At 39.0% G+C, this 14,574-nt stretch overlaps 1 protein-coding gene across 8 annotated transcripts in view; it reads left to right on the top strand.

The window, feature by feature from the left end:
• Positions 1-14,574, top strand: part of CNNM2 (cyclin and CBS domain divalent metal cation transport mediator 2) — a 139,139-nt gene that overhangs the window by 14,447 nt on the left and 110,118 nt on the right. The window contains exons 2-4 of one of the 8 annotated variants that reach the window (XR_012133052.1): positions 2,869-2,920; positions 3,321-4,685; positions 9,665-10,029. The exons of 3 other annotated variants lie outside the window; for them this stretch is intronic. Coding sequence is in view for 3 of the 5 variants with exons in the window: in XM_037001334.2 (XP_036857229.1) it covers positions 9,665-9,731 (67 nt within the window). In the remaining 2 variants the exon portion in view is untranslated. Of the gene's footprint in view, positions 1-2,868; positions 2,921-3,320; positions 4,686-9,664; positions 10,030-13,021; positions 13,921-14,574 lie in introns of those variants that run through there. 4 more of the 8 variants (XR_012133053.1, XM_037001337.2, XM_037001334.2 and 1 more) reach the window with 4 other exon arrangements.

Below are 14,574 nucleotides of genomic sequence, written 5' to 3'. Positions count from 1 at the left end.
TGTATAGAGTGAACACCCACTATTGGTTATTGACAGTGTCATTCTTTGGGAAACTTGACAGAAAAGAATAATTTTCTCTTTAGATGTAGAAAAAAAAAGAAATAGACTGTATGAAATGTGTCAGTCAAAAAGACCAAAAATATCATTGGCTAGAGCCTGGGAGTTCAAACAGTAATCTGTTTCTTTCTGATACTTAAGAGTGATTTTGTATGAGACTTGGCATTTGTCTAGGAAATGAGCATAGAAAAAGGACTGTGTTTGCTTAATATCTATATGGTTTTGTAGTGCCTTTCTTCTTCAGGCCATTTTAAAACCCAAGGATTTTCTTTGGGTCATTTTTAGAGAGACTAGTGAAAACCCTGACTTAGTTACTGCATTCATAGTGCCATCATCAGCAAAATCCTTGAGGTTTTGGGGTACTAGGTAAGAAGAAACAAAGTGAAACTTCCTGCTCTTTTTCTTTTTCTCTTTGTGTGTGTGTGTGTGTGTGCAGTGCATGGAGTGGGTGGTGGTCTGGTAATCTGAGAGGAGAATGTTTTCCCACATTAGCAAAGACAAATTGAGGGCATTGTATCTTTATGGGAGTGTGCAGAGCCTCAGTTTTTCCATCTGCCCATCATCAATCATAAAAACAATGTGTGGACGCAACTTGGAGCCTCTGCAGAGTGGCATTTTAGGGCTTAGGCAGTCCTGAGAGCCATGTAACAGGTGAAAATATTTGAGCAAGTTTTAAAAGGTAACTTTAAAATCAGCTAGAATAAAACAACATGCTCTCTCATCCCCTTCACGATTTGTTGCCTTTAGTTGCTAGCGTACCTCCTTGATTGAAGGTGTGGCAGGAATAATTTGGTCAGTGTAGAGTTGATAACTGAGCAGAGATATTTTTCTTGCTTCAGGGGTTATATTTTAGGGGCTTGGGGTTAGTTGGGATGCAGGGCTGGGATTCCACTGGAAGCAAGTCTATTAGGTAAAATACTCATATTGTGTGGGCCATTTGCTTAGCTTTTTTTTCTTTAAAATTTTTTATTTCCTTATTCCTATTTACATACATTTATCTGCAAAGACAAGAACATTCCCCACAATGTGAACTAAAAAATGACTGCCTCTGGATGGTGAGTTTTAGAGGAGGAAGTATGTTTTTCCGTGTGCTTCAAATTTTTTTTTAAAGCATCTATTTGTAATGTTTAGGGGGAAACAAAGTCTATTAAAATGTTTTTAAAAATGTAAATTTTGTAACTTGAACCACCGATTTAGGTATTTAAGTGAAATACAGTGTATCTAGGTGAAATTAATTCTTCCTTAGGAGATATGAAATATTTTGTCAGAATGTGACCATGCTGTCATGTTTGCCATTCTGTCCCCTCTTTGGAATCCTTAGTGTTTGGGGCAAACAATGAATAGCATTTTAAAGTCCATATGATGTGTATGTGTGTATGTGTGTGTGCATGTACATGCACAGCTTGGTAAAATTAATTTTGTGTGCAGAAAAAAGGAATTTAGATTTTTGAGTTGCATTTGTTTCCAAAATACATTGTTAGGTGACAAAATTCAGTTCTTTTAGGTTTGTATCTGGACTACAGATACAATGAAGCTATTTGATACTTGACTGCCCTTATTAAATAAAAGAGTAGTGAAGTAGTTGAGTTTCAGCTAGATTTATACTTTTAGCATAAAGCTGTAATCTCAATGTACTTCTCATTTGAGAACATTGATATTCTGGAAACTGATGTTGTTATTATAGAAATCATCACTGTAAATTCAGTGATGATTATTAAAAGGAGACAAAAAAATAAAAGGAATGTTCTGGAACCACCCATGGTTGGGGCTCAGTAATTTCCAGACTATCGTAGACATTTTGCTAAAATAAAAAGACATTTTTAATTCAAGGATTAGGTTTTGTTTGATTTGGTTTTACTCCTATAATATTACATATCTATTATACATTATTTATCTCAGATGAAAAGGTATGACTTTCCTGAATTTATATAGAAACTATATTTATAGGATCAGTTAGCTGTCATTTAGGCATCTATACTAAAATCTGTTTTTAAGTGCCATGAAATAATGACGAATTTTTGCCTCTACTCCTTTTATCTAACTTCCCAAGAAAACTAAGCATTTAGGAAGAAAAATTGATGTTTCCTTTATTCATGACAGTAGTGCTTTTAAGTAGTTCTATGCAAGACAGTTGATTTTATTATTTACTCAGTTCCTTGATATTTAAAAATATATGAAAGTTCTGGCATGGTTAGTGGACAGTGAAAATTGTCAGTTGACACAGAACTTGGAGCCTCCTGAGTATCAGTGAACAGCAGAACATCTCTGGATGTTTGAAGAGAGCCTCTGGTAGTCAGTCTCACAGTGAGACTAAGACAAACAGAAAACAAGCGTGATTGACTAAACCAGGTTTAGCTCATTTCAGGTGAAGCCCAATAAGCTAGCAGTCATTGCTGCAGGTATTACTTTCTGTGTGACCTCTTAGGGCCACTTACGAACCAGTTGTTGGTAGCAAACGTGAAGATCTGCTGCCTCTCCAGACACAGTATAGGTAGAATCTCGTCCTGTATTCATTTGACCCATCTGGCTGTTTGAGGCTCCCTGCTAGGCTGAAATTGTTAATATTTCCTTAACGTTGGCGTAGCCTCCCTGTATGTTTAGACACAAATCCGGCAGAGTTTCATGTCTTAGGGAATCCTTGCCTGTCTATTTTTTCTTTTCTCCTTTTCCTGCAAGATTTCTTAAGGAATAGGTAGTTACTTGTTTTTTTTGTTTCTGGCTTCATCTGCATCCTCTATAGTTTGGCTGTAAATTGTCACAAACAATGACATCCTTCATTGCCAAATCCACGTCTTGGTTGTCATCTTATAGGTTTGTCAGCCTTCCTCGCTTTCTGGACTCCTTTGCTGCTTTCGGCCCTCAGGTGAGAATCCCCGTCCTTTCCAGTGTGGCTCTGTGGCATGGCATGGCACAGTCTTGATTCTTCTCCGGTGTCTCTGACTCCTTTCATTGTCATTTAGGTTCCTGATTTTTTCTTTCCCTTCCTAATTGAGCATTGCCCAAGATTTTTCCTTCTCTCTCCCCTCCATGGTCTTTTTTTCTATCTTTAGAAAACTTCCTTTGACTCATTTTTAATCTGTAAACCTTTATTGAGCACCATAAAGAACTGAGTGAGATGTAAAGATGAATTAGATATATTTCTCTCTCTAACTTGAAATACGTATGAATTTATACTAACTTTGCCCCCTGTATCTTGTTACCAAATTTAATTGACATACTTTGAATATACCTCTTACACTTTTTTTTTGTCTCCATTCCCACAGCTACTACTGCAGCCCTTGGTCCCTCTTATTTGTGCCTTGTTCAGTGCCCTGGTATTTTAGGTGCTCCATAAATGCATTTTGAATGAATGAATGAATGAATGAATCTGTCCATCTTGATTATTGTAAAACTTCCAAGATAGCATTTCTTATTTGTGTATTTCATCAAGTAGAGCTCTGCTAAGTTGACCTTCCTTAAAGATGACTGTCATCCTACTAGTTTGTCAAAAACCTCCTACAATTAAAATAATGAGATACTATCTGCTATCGACCAAACTGTCCACTCCCACGCGTTGCCCCTGCAATTCATACGTTGAGTCCCTATTTCCCAGTATGATGGTAATTTTGGAGATGGGGCTTTTGGGAAGTAATTAGGGTTAGATGAGGTCATGAGGGTGGGGGCCTCATAATGGGGTTAGGTGGCTTTTTCAGAAGAGGAGGAGAGAAGTCACCCTCTCTTTGCCATGTGAGGACACAGTGAAGAAGCAGCCGTCTTCAACCCAGGAAGAGGGCTGTCACCAGGAACTGAACCAGCCAGTGCCTTGATCTTGGACTACCCAGCCTCCAGAACTGTGAGGAATAAATGTCTGTTGTTTACACCATCCATCTGTGGTATTTTGGCAGAGAGCCCAAGTGGACTTTACATTGTCTTTTCACCTATCAAAATATCCAGGACAGAAAAAATGAGAAAAGCAAGATGAATAAGTTCTAGATGTCTGCTGTATAACATCATACCTATAGGTAACAGTACTGTATTGGACACTTAAAAATTCAAGAGGGTGGATCTCATGTTAAGCATTCTTACCATAATAAAATTAAATTAAAGGAAAAGAAAAATGGTAATGTCTGATTACCAAGGCCCCATGAGACATGGACCCCTTCTCTGATTGCATTTCCTCCTGCTTGTACCCTAGCGGGGCTCCAGCCATGCAGCCTTCTGGCTTTGTATGGGGACTGCAGGCATTCTAGGCACGCACCTGTGGTAGGGCCTCTGCCCTCTCCCTGGAATGCCCTTTCCCCGATGAGCTCTGTGGCTCACCCCCTTCCTTCCTTCAGATCTTGACTCAGATGTCACCAGCCGATGAAGCTGTCTATGGCCTTCCTAGCTAAAATTTCAGCCCCTCCCCTGCAATACTTAACTGATTTTCCTTCTTTGCTGTATACTATATGTTTTGCTTATTTATTTTCTAAAATTGTTTTATTTTTGGCCTGCCTCCTCCCACCAGAACTTCCATGCTCCATGAGGGCAGAGACTTCTGTGTGTCTGGTTCCCTGCTGTATTCCCAAGGCCCACACCTGGGCCTGACACAGCGGTGCTCAGTAAATATTGTTAAGTGATTGAAGTGAATACTGAGGGTGTAGTGCAAGGCAAGTACTGTTTTTGTAATACTGATGTTGTGAACTGGTATAATTTTCCTAGAAGTAGTTTGGCAGTGTGCTTAAGGGCCTGATGCTTTCTGCACATCCTTCCACCTAGGAGCTCTATGTGGAGAAATCTGACTTAGGAACTAATCAGAAATGCATGTAAAACTTAAAACACAGAGGTGCTCTTCTAAATATATTAAAAAAATTTTTAAACTATTATTAATTAAAAAAATTGTGGTAAATACACATAACACAAAATTTGCCATCTTAACTATTTCTAAGCGTACAGTTCAGTAGTATTAAGGACATTGACATTGTTGTACAAACCAATTTGCAGAGCTCCTCATCTTACAAAACTGAAATTCTGTACCCATTAAATGAGAACTCCCTACTTCTCCTGAGCCCCAGGCCCTGGCACCCACCATTCTGCTTTGTCTTTGAATTTGACTGTACCAGGTTCCTCATACAAGGAGAATCATACGGTGTTTGTCTTTAATGACTGGCTTATTTCACTTAGCTTAATGTCATCAAGGTTCATCCACGTTGCAGCATGTGTCAGAATTCCCTTCTTTTATAAGGCTGAGTAATATCCCCTTATAGGTATGTACTATCTTTTTTGTCCAGTCATCCATCATTGGACACTTGGCTTGCTTCTGCCTTCTGACTGTTGTGAACAATGCTGCTATAAATATGGGCGTGCAAATACCTGTTTCAGTCACTGATTTCAGTTCTTTTGGGTAGATACCTAGAAGTAGAATTGCTGGATCCTATGGTTATTCATTTTTAATATTTTGAGGAACTATTTTTTAAAACAGCAAAAAATTATGAACAAAGTATTGAGGAATAATTAAGCAAATCTGAGTTTGTACATGCAATGCAACCATTTAGAATAACATTTATAGGGTTTTTAATAACATGGGGAAATGATTAAGTGAAAAGAGCACTTTTTAAAACTACGTAAAATACTGGTAGGAAATACACCAAAATGTTAGTAATAAAGATGGGATGATTTTTATATTTATCTTATATATTTCCGTATTTCCTAAAGTAAGCAGGCATTAATTTTATTATTTAGGGGAAGAATTCAAAAACCCTCCAGGAGTTCCCATTATCTGCTCTATGTTATCCAGACCCTTCCAGAGTTTGCAGAGCTCTTTATACTCTAGCTTTAACCCAAATTCATACCTTCTGTCCCAAAGGGCTACTAATCTCATAACTGCATATATGTATATCTGTATGTCTATATTAATGTATGTAATATATAGTATAAAATTGTTTAATATTATACACATATATGCTCATATTTCTGTCCTAAAGGACACTTTAGTTCTGCTCATCTATAACTCTGCTCTGCTCTTAATAATTCCATTTTTTTTCCTGAAACCCCTGCTTATCTATGAACTCTTAACACCATTTATAATTATGTGCTGCAAATAACACCTCATAGTTCTTAATTCTTTTCAGACTTTAAATTGCTACTTATGTATCTCTCCGAGGGTCTATCTGGAAGATTCTCCTTGTTCTTCTCTGCCTGTGTAATTTTTACTCAACTTCTCCTATACACCTTTTTATTTTGAAAAACAATTTCAACACAGAAGTTTAAATAATAGTACATGAATTCCTGTATACCTGTTACCTAGATTCACCATATGTTAATATTTTGCCACATTTGTCTCTTTGTCCATATATATGCATATGTACATATGCATATATATGTATATATATATGTGTGTGTACATATATACGTCTTTTTTTCCTAATCAGCTCATAAATAGTTCAGCATGTATCTCTTAAGGATAAGGATGTCTCCTAAGTTATCACAATACCATTGTCACACTCAAGAAATTTAATGTTAATATAAACATACTGTATAATATTCAGTCCCATACTCATTTCATTGTCATATATCCTTGGTGTCCTTTAACTGAAATAGTTGCCTTTCCTTTTTTTTTTCTTTCATGACACTGACATTTTTGGAGTCCTAATGGTTTTGTAGATGTTTCACAATCTAGATTTGTCAGATTTTTTTTCTCAAAATTAAAATCAAGATTAAATATTTTTTTTTTGGTATTGGGGGGAATACTGCATTGTAAAGTACCTTTCTCCCTTAGTAATTAACCAGTAATCTGTGGGGTGATATTTGGAGATGGCATGCATATACTGCATCCCCATAAACTTTCATCCAGTGGTTTTGGCATCTCACTCCTTTTAAAAAGTATACTACAAAGTCTCCCTTGGCCATCTTGTCTGTAGGAATCTGTTCTTTCCATTCTAACATGAAAATAGGTGGTGTGTGAGATAGGAAGGAAGAGATAGTAGTGAACCTGGTTCAAGCATCTTGTTTTCTAGATAAGCCTTCAGTGTTTTGCCCAAGAGCAATTGTATAGTTAGTGACAGAACTAGAACCTAGTTTTCCTGGTTCTTAACCAAGTACTATTTCCAGCTGCCACTTACTGATCCTTAACCAATAATATAAGCACAAAAGAAATATGTATTACTTCAAATAGAGTATACGGTTTTTGCAAGCAGAAAGAAAGCATATATTAGTTTTTTCTTTTGCATGTGTTTCTTTATTCATTATTCAAAAGAGTCAAATCAGCCCCTTTCCCACTCCACCCACTCCCTATCCTTCAAGCTGTAGCCTTACTGAAGTTGAGCTCTGTGCTCTCACCTCTTGTCTTCCTGTGTGCTCTTCCTTTGGCTTGTTAGTCTTCCTTCCCTTCTCGTTCTTACTTACTTTTATTTTATTTTTTAGAATAAATATTTATTTTTGACAAATAAAAACTGTATACGTTTAAGGTGTACAATGTGATTTTTTGATATATGTTGACATTGTGAAATGATTTTCAGTCAGATTAATGCACATACCCATCATCTCCCAGAGTTAACCTTTTTTATGTATGTGTGGTAAGAACACTTGAGATTTACTCTTAGCCAAGTTCAGTATATAATCCACCATTGTTAATTTGGGTCACCATGCTGTCCATTAGGTCTCTAGAATTTATCTATCTTAAAACTGGAAGTTCAGATCCTTTGATCAACTTCTCCCCTTTTCTCTCTCCCCCCAGCCTCTGGGTAACCATCATTTTACTCTACTTGCTCTTACTATGAGGTCCTTTTTTTTTTTTTTTTGGAGTCTTCAATAAGTGAGATCATACAATATTTGTCTTTTTGTGTTGCCTTATTTCACTTAGCATGATATTCTCTGAGTTCATTTATGTTGTTGCAAATGGCAGGATTTCTTTCTTTTTTTAAGTTTGAGTAATATCCCTGTGTGTATGTTTGGTGTGTGTGTGTGTGTGTGTAACATTTCTTTGTATATTCTCTGTCTATAGACACTCAGGTTGTTTCCATATCTTGGCAACTGAGAAAAATGCTACAGTGAACATGGAGAGTAAATATGTATATCTTTGAGATGGTGATATTATTTCCTTTGGATATATACCCAGAAGTGAGGTGGCGAATCTAATGGCAGGTCTATTTTTAATTTTTTGAGGAACTTCCACACTGCTTTTCATAATAGCTTTACCAAATTACACTCCTCCCAATAGAGCACAAGGGTTCTTTTTTCTCCACACCCTCACCAACATTTGTAATCTTTTTACTTTTTGATATTAGCCATCCTAATAGATGTGAGGCGTAAGTTATTGTGGTTTTAATTTGCAATTTTCTTGATGATTAGTGATGTTGAACGTCTTCTCATATACTTGCTGGTGATCTCCAAATACCATCCCACTGATTACTCATTCAGTGGTAAGGGAGAAAGGTACTTTATAATGTACATATAAGGTCCTTTGCCCATTTTAAAAATTGAGTTGTTCTTTTGCTGTTAAGTTATATGTATTTTGGATGTTAACCTCTTATCAGATATATGGTTTGCAAATGTTTTTTTTTCCTATTCCATAAGTTGCCTTTTCATTTTGTTGATCGTTTGCTGTGCAGAAACCTTTTAGTTTGATGTAGCTCTACTTGTTATTTTTGCTTTTGTTTCCTGCACTTTTGGTGTTAATTCTAAAAAGTCATTGTCAAGACCAGTGTCAAGGAAACTTCCACTACTTTCCTTCTCTTTTTGACTATTACATGAGCTGAGTTGAGTTCTGCAGAGGAGGCCTTTACCTACCTACCTTCAGGCTGTTAGGTGTCCTCTTTTGTTATTGTAGGACCTTGTTTGTACCTCATGTATCACTTTATGTATCTGTCTTTTTCTTCTGGTAATTGTGTTTACAATTATGTTCTCCTTTATCCGGCTGTGAACTCATTGAGGTCAGGAATTTTGTTTCATCTCCATGCTTGAAAGTCATTTAATTTTTTATCAGTGAAGTCATTTCAGCTTTGGTCATTGATTGATTTCTGATAAAGACATGGTTGCAACTAAAACCTTCAAGTCTCTCCAGCTCTGGTAGCTTTCATAAATATTTGACCTATAATTTGCAAAGCAGTATAGAAAGTGGAATGCTATTTTATATGATATGCAAATTTTCAAGGAACACAGGGAGAAAGTCCTGATTGTAGTTATAAAACAGAGTGAGTTAATTGTTGCTGTAGGGGATATTATGCGTGCTTTGACAATGAGAGAATGGAAGTATTCTTAGAATAGTCTTGAAGGAGGCCAAAGGCTGAGGTAAGGGTCAGAGCATTTGAGTTAGAAGGACCAGTATTAAGAAAGGCATAAAATCAGAGAAGTTGTGTTTGGGAGAATTTGAGCAGTTGATTTGACTGGCCTTTGGGTTTCTTTGCCGTCACTCTACCTACCTACCCACTATCTGTATATCTATGGCACAAACAGGTTGTTCTTTGTACATATTGCTTGCTGTCCTGAGTCTTTGACATTTGCTTTTAGGGATATGTAGCATAGATTTTTTGATACTAATTGAATATCTGTATTTCTAGGAAAGTCTCTTGTTGGGGTAAATTCTACCATGGAAGATTTTTTTAAAAACTTGTGTGTGGTATCTGTTCCAACCAAAATACTTTTTTTTCAGGTCTGTTCTCCACAGCTTGTGCAACTCCGATGAGCCCAAATTCTTCACTCCTGGGTTAATAGGTTAAGCCCCAGGGGAATACATTACTAATTGAAAACCTGAGAAGCATAACTGTTTTGATTCTGAATTTTCAGTGTTTTCTGTAGCCTGAAAGAGTTACGTAAGTACTTTGATTTACCTCTGGATTGGACTTCAAGCACCACTGAGAAAGGACTGGGACTTCAGCATGGTACTTATTTTCTAGCTATTTACTTTTCAAATAAGAAGAAAACTCCTGAACACACTAATACAAGAAACCAACTTGTAGAAAACAATACTGTATTCTGAGAAATAAACATGTATTTTTAATATATTAGTGTCCATTTTTTTCTTTACAATATACTTCTGCCTCTATGTTGAATAACTCTTCACCAGATACCACAACTTCTTGTTCACAGTGAATGTTGGTAGGAGAGGATGTGCGAACCATGAAAGAACTGCTTTTTTCTTTTTAAATAAATACTGGCTTACTCTGAGCAAGTTTCTGGAAACTAACCTTGTTGTTGTAAATTACCCAGTCATATGTTTTGTAATCTCTCTCTGGCATACATTTTAATTGTTTTCTCTCTGCTTCATAGGTGCTATAATCCTTTTATAGTTTTCTGGGTTTAAAAATAAACCTATAAAAGTTTCAGTTTTATATTTAATAGCCATGTTTCACAGTGTTCTAAAGCTCTAAGTTCAGGGAGGCAAATGCTTTTGATATGGAATGTCTTTGTTTCTATGTTTTAGAAAAATGTGTTAGTCTTCCAGTGTTTCACATTCTGATGACTTTAGATGCCAGCTAGGATTTTAAAAATATTTGAAAAATCCTTATGAGGAAGACAGGTAGAAAAACAGTGAAGATACACAGATCAAAACACTGGTCTCAACAATTTTCTATTATCAAATTTCAAAAGATCATTTCTTCTTTGAAACATGTACTACATTTCTCATTGATGGGTAAGACTGTCACTCTCCTCTTGGAGCTGACAGTTCAGTGGGAGAGACTGATGCGAACCGGTAACACACAAATAAACTCACCATCATGGGACTGCTCTGGAGGAAAGGGCTTGGCGCTGAGAGAAAATATTGGCAGGTGGGAGGGGAGGGGAGGGAGTGACTTCTGAGTGACTTGAGATCTGGCAGATGTGTAGGAGTCACCTGGAGGAAATTTGGGTGTGGAAAGGAGAATTGTACAGGGGGAAATGATAAGGAGGGAGGCAACATTTATATTCAAGGAACTGAAAGAAGATTAATGTGGCTGGAACACAGAGTTTGTGTGTGTTGGCGAGCAGGTGTGGCACAAAATGCAGCCGGAGGAGTGGGAGACTATCCCAGTCAAGCCAATGCAGGCTATACTGAGAGTCCTGCCATTTCTTCTCAGAGCAGTAATGTACCTGAGAGATGCTGGGGGTATGTGAATATGACATGGTTAGAGCTGCATTTTGAAAAAATGGTTGTCCTCTGTAGGACAGTCTGTTGTAGAGGAGTGAGAAAGGCTGGAGAGAGGCTGGCCTTTGGGGGCTATGGCAGCAGTCTGGTGAGAGATGATGCCAGCTGGGCTTAGGGAGAAGGTGGGTGGGATGCAAGAGGTGGACCGATTCTGAAGATGCTGAGAAAGACAGGGCTTTACTGGACCCCTTTGCGCTGATACTGAAAGAGAGGCAAAATAGGGGTATTATCTCTGAAATTGACACCCAGGAGTCAAAGTAAGCAGAAGCAGGCCTGGGACTTGAAGTTCAGTGTTTGACCTGCTGCTCTTTTATGGCACTCCACCTTTAAGAAGCAGAACCTTCAGTTTGGAGAACTTATTCTCTGGCTGACACCGCGTCAACTAAAATGTTCAGCTCCTGGGCATTAAATCTAAATTTAGGCAACAAACTCATATCTGATGGTATGAGTTTCATAGATACTATGATAATAGGAATCCCTTTTATTTTCTGATGAGGGAACACGCTCCTTTCCAACTATTTGGTTGAGAACAGACCTATCAATAAAGGCACAGTTTGCCAATCTGCTTGATAGTATTTATTTATTTACTATGTTCCTGGCACTGTTTTAGTTATAGAAAGATACCTACTATATGCCCACTACAGAGCTCTCTGCAAGGGGAGGAAGGACTCAGACATCTGATTACAACGTGCAGCTCCTGTTGTGGAGATACACACATTTTCTTTGGGAGCCCACAGGAAGGACCCTGAAATACTGGTTATTTCATTCATTATGTGGTGGTATTTACTGCTCAAGAGGTGAATACAGATGTTACCAGTCCAAGATGTCCAGCAAGTAGTCAGTTTATTAATTTGCTAGGGGAAAATACATTTTAGGTAAAAAAGTTTTTAAGTTATAAGGATTTAAGTTACATGTTGGTAAAGAACTTAGCTAAATTGCCCTAAGCATTACTATCTGTGGAAATAATATGAAAACCCATTTTAACCTATTTTTTCTGTGTACTCTTTTTTATTTTGGTATCATTAATATACAATTACATGAGCAACATTGTGGTTACGAGATTCCTCCCATTATCAAGTCCCCACCACATACCCCATTACAGTCACTGTTCATCAACGTTGTGTACTTTTTTTACAAAGTTAGTAACAATTAATTGTTTAGTATGGTATTAATATTTTATCAGAAAGCTATTACTTTTTTTTATTAAGGTATTATTGATATACACTCTTATGAAGGTTTCACCTGAAAAAACAATGTGGTTATTGCATTTACCCATATTATCAACTCCCCACCAATACCCCATTGCAGTCACTGTCCATCAGATTCACATCCATAAGATGCCACAGATTCACTATTTGCCTTCTCTGTGCTACACTGTCTTTCCTGTGACCCCCCACACCATGTGTACTAAACATAATATCCCTCAGTCCCCTTCTCCCTCCCTCCCCACCTGCCCTCTCACACCCCTCTCCTTTGGTAATCTCCAGTCCCTTCCTGGAGTCTGTGAGTCTGCTGCTGTTTTATTCCTTCAGTTTTGCTTCGTTGTTATACTCCACAAATGAGGGAAATCATTTGGCACTTGTCTTTCTCCACCTGGCTTATTTCACTGAGCATAATGTCCTCCAGCTCCATCCATGTTGTTACAAATGGTAGGATTTGTTTCTTTCTTATGGCTGAATACTTTCCATTGTGTATATGTACCACATCTTCTTTATCCATTCATCTACTAATGGACACTTAGGTTGCTTCCACGTCTTGCCTATTACTTTTCTTTGAAACTGATTTGGGCAAACTGTCTTAATTTTAAGGGGACACTTTTTTTCAACAAATATTTATAATGCAAGAGTTACAAGGTAAAAGTCATTTAAGTAATTTGTTTTACAGAAACTCTGTTCAAACACATCTGTGGATAAAATGAGAGTTCCTGTGGCCAGGATTCTCACCTGGCCCTGGTTGACTAGCTCACTGCACACCTGTGGGCAATACATGGCAGTGCTCTGGGCGTGACATGGTAGCAGGGCTACAAGGCTGCAGGAGAGCAGAGCAGAGGCTGGAGTGGTGGCAGCGCCGAGGACAGAGGCCCAGAGGATGGCTGTGCGGGACGACTGTGCAGAGAGGCCCAGAGGACTGCTGTGTGGACAGAGGGGCGCAGAAGCAGAGACTGGCTTGCTGCATACAGACTCGCTCTGAGTGAATGGGATTCTAGTGACTGACCTGCCACTGTGAGAATAAAGTTGGGTATAACCCTTTCACCCCAAAGAACATTTTGCTGTCAATTTCTTTGGTCACACTGAATCTATAGCAAACTTGCCCGGGGCTGAAACCCATTGGTAAGACAATTGGTGTAGTCGGTAGGATTCATTGTTGACCATGGAAAAAGACAGGCTGCCCTTATGGGAGGGGTGCTTCAGTGGACTGTCCCTGTGAATGGGTTAACAATGGATCATCCCCCATTGTGGACTGAGGTGGCTTGCCTCCTGGAGGACTGGGCCCCACCCCATGACTGGAGGCAAGTGGAGGTGACACCTGAGGCTGTAGGGGTGGCTCTTGATACAGTAAGCAGATCCTTTGAGAAGCAGAGTGTGGGAGGCAGCAGGGACTATGGTTGGCTGCTTCTCACAGTATTAAAAAAGTCTACAGAGGAGACCCAAGAAATGGCAGCATGAGAATGCAAGCTGCAAACTTCTGTGGATTCCCTGACGGAGGAGATGGCATTGATGCAGGAGGAGGCAGCACAAGAGTGTCGGCAGCAAGGTGCCATTGGAGATGAGACGGCAGTGCTGCCAGGTGTTCTGAAGGAGGAAGAGGCCATCAAGGAAAAAGATGAACTCCTGAGGGAAGCACAGGTGGAAGTGGCACGAGAATGTCAGCTGCAAAGCATTGAGCTGAAGGTAAGACACCTTCTGAAGACTGAGCTGGCACTGTTGTGAGGTACTGTAGCAGAGGAGGCACTTAGGGGAGTGGAGAGAAAGGTGCCATCAGCCCCAGAAATGGAGGAGCTGGGGAAGGATGAAGGGGTGGTGCTGGAGGCACTGGCCCCTCCTGTACTGAAAGCACACCCAGTGGTTGTAAAGAAAATTAAGACCTAGCAGCTGAAAGTTCCCCAAGGAGAGGAGCAGCCCTCCCCCCACCAAGGTCATGGAGCACTCTATGGTCCACCCTACACTCAGGCTGAGCAGGTGGCTGTGGGACTTGGGGGTGGATGGAATTGTTCTGTCGGGATCAGAGATGGGAAAGCTGTCTTCGCTGACAGTGCAGCCTGCCTTGAGGCAGCGATTACAAAATGCAAGGTGACACGTGCAGTAGCTGAAGCAATGAGAACCCGGAAAGAAATAAGACCTGTTACAGGAGGAATTTGAGGTGCCCCATAAGGGTTACCAGGACCCAGATGTGGGTTGATTTGATACAGGCAGGAGTAGATGGAAGGAAATTAGACA

Source organism: Manis javanica, chromosome 7 (genome assembly GCF_040802235.1).
Source record: "Manis javanica isolate MJ-LG chromosome 7, MJ_LKY, whole genome shotgun sequence".
Classification (NCBI taxonomy): Eukaryota; Metazoa; Chordata; class Mammalia; order Pholidota; family Manidae; genus Manis; species Manis javanica.
This window is presented reverse-complemented; position numbering and strand designations above follow the sequence as displayed.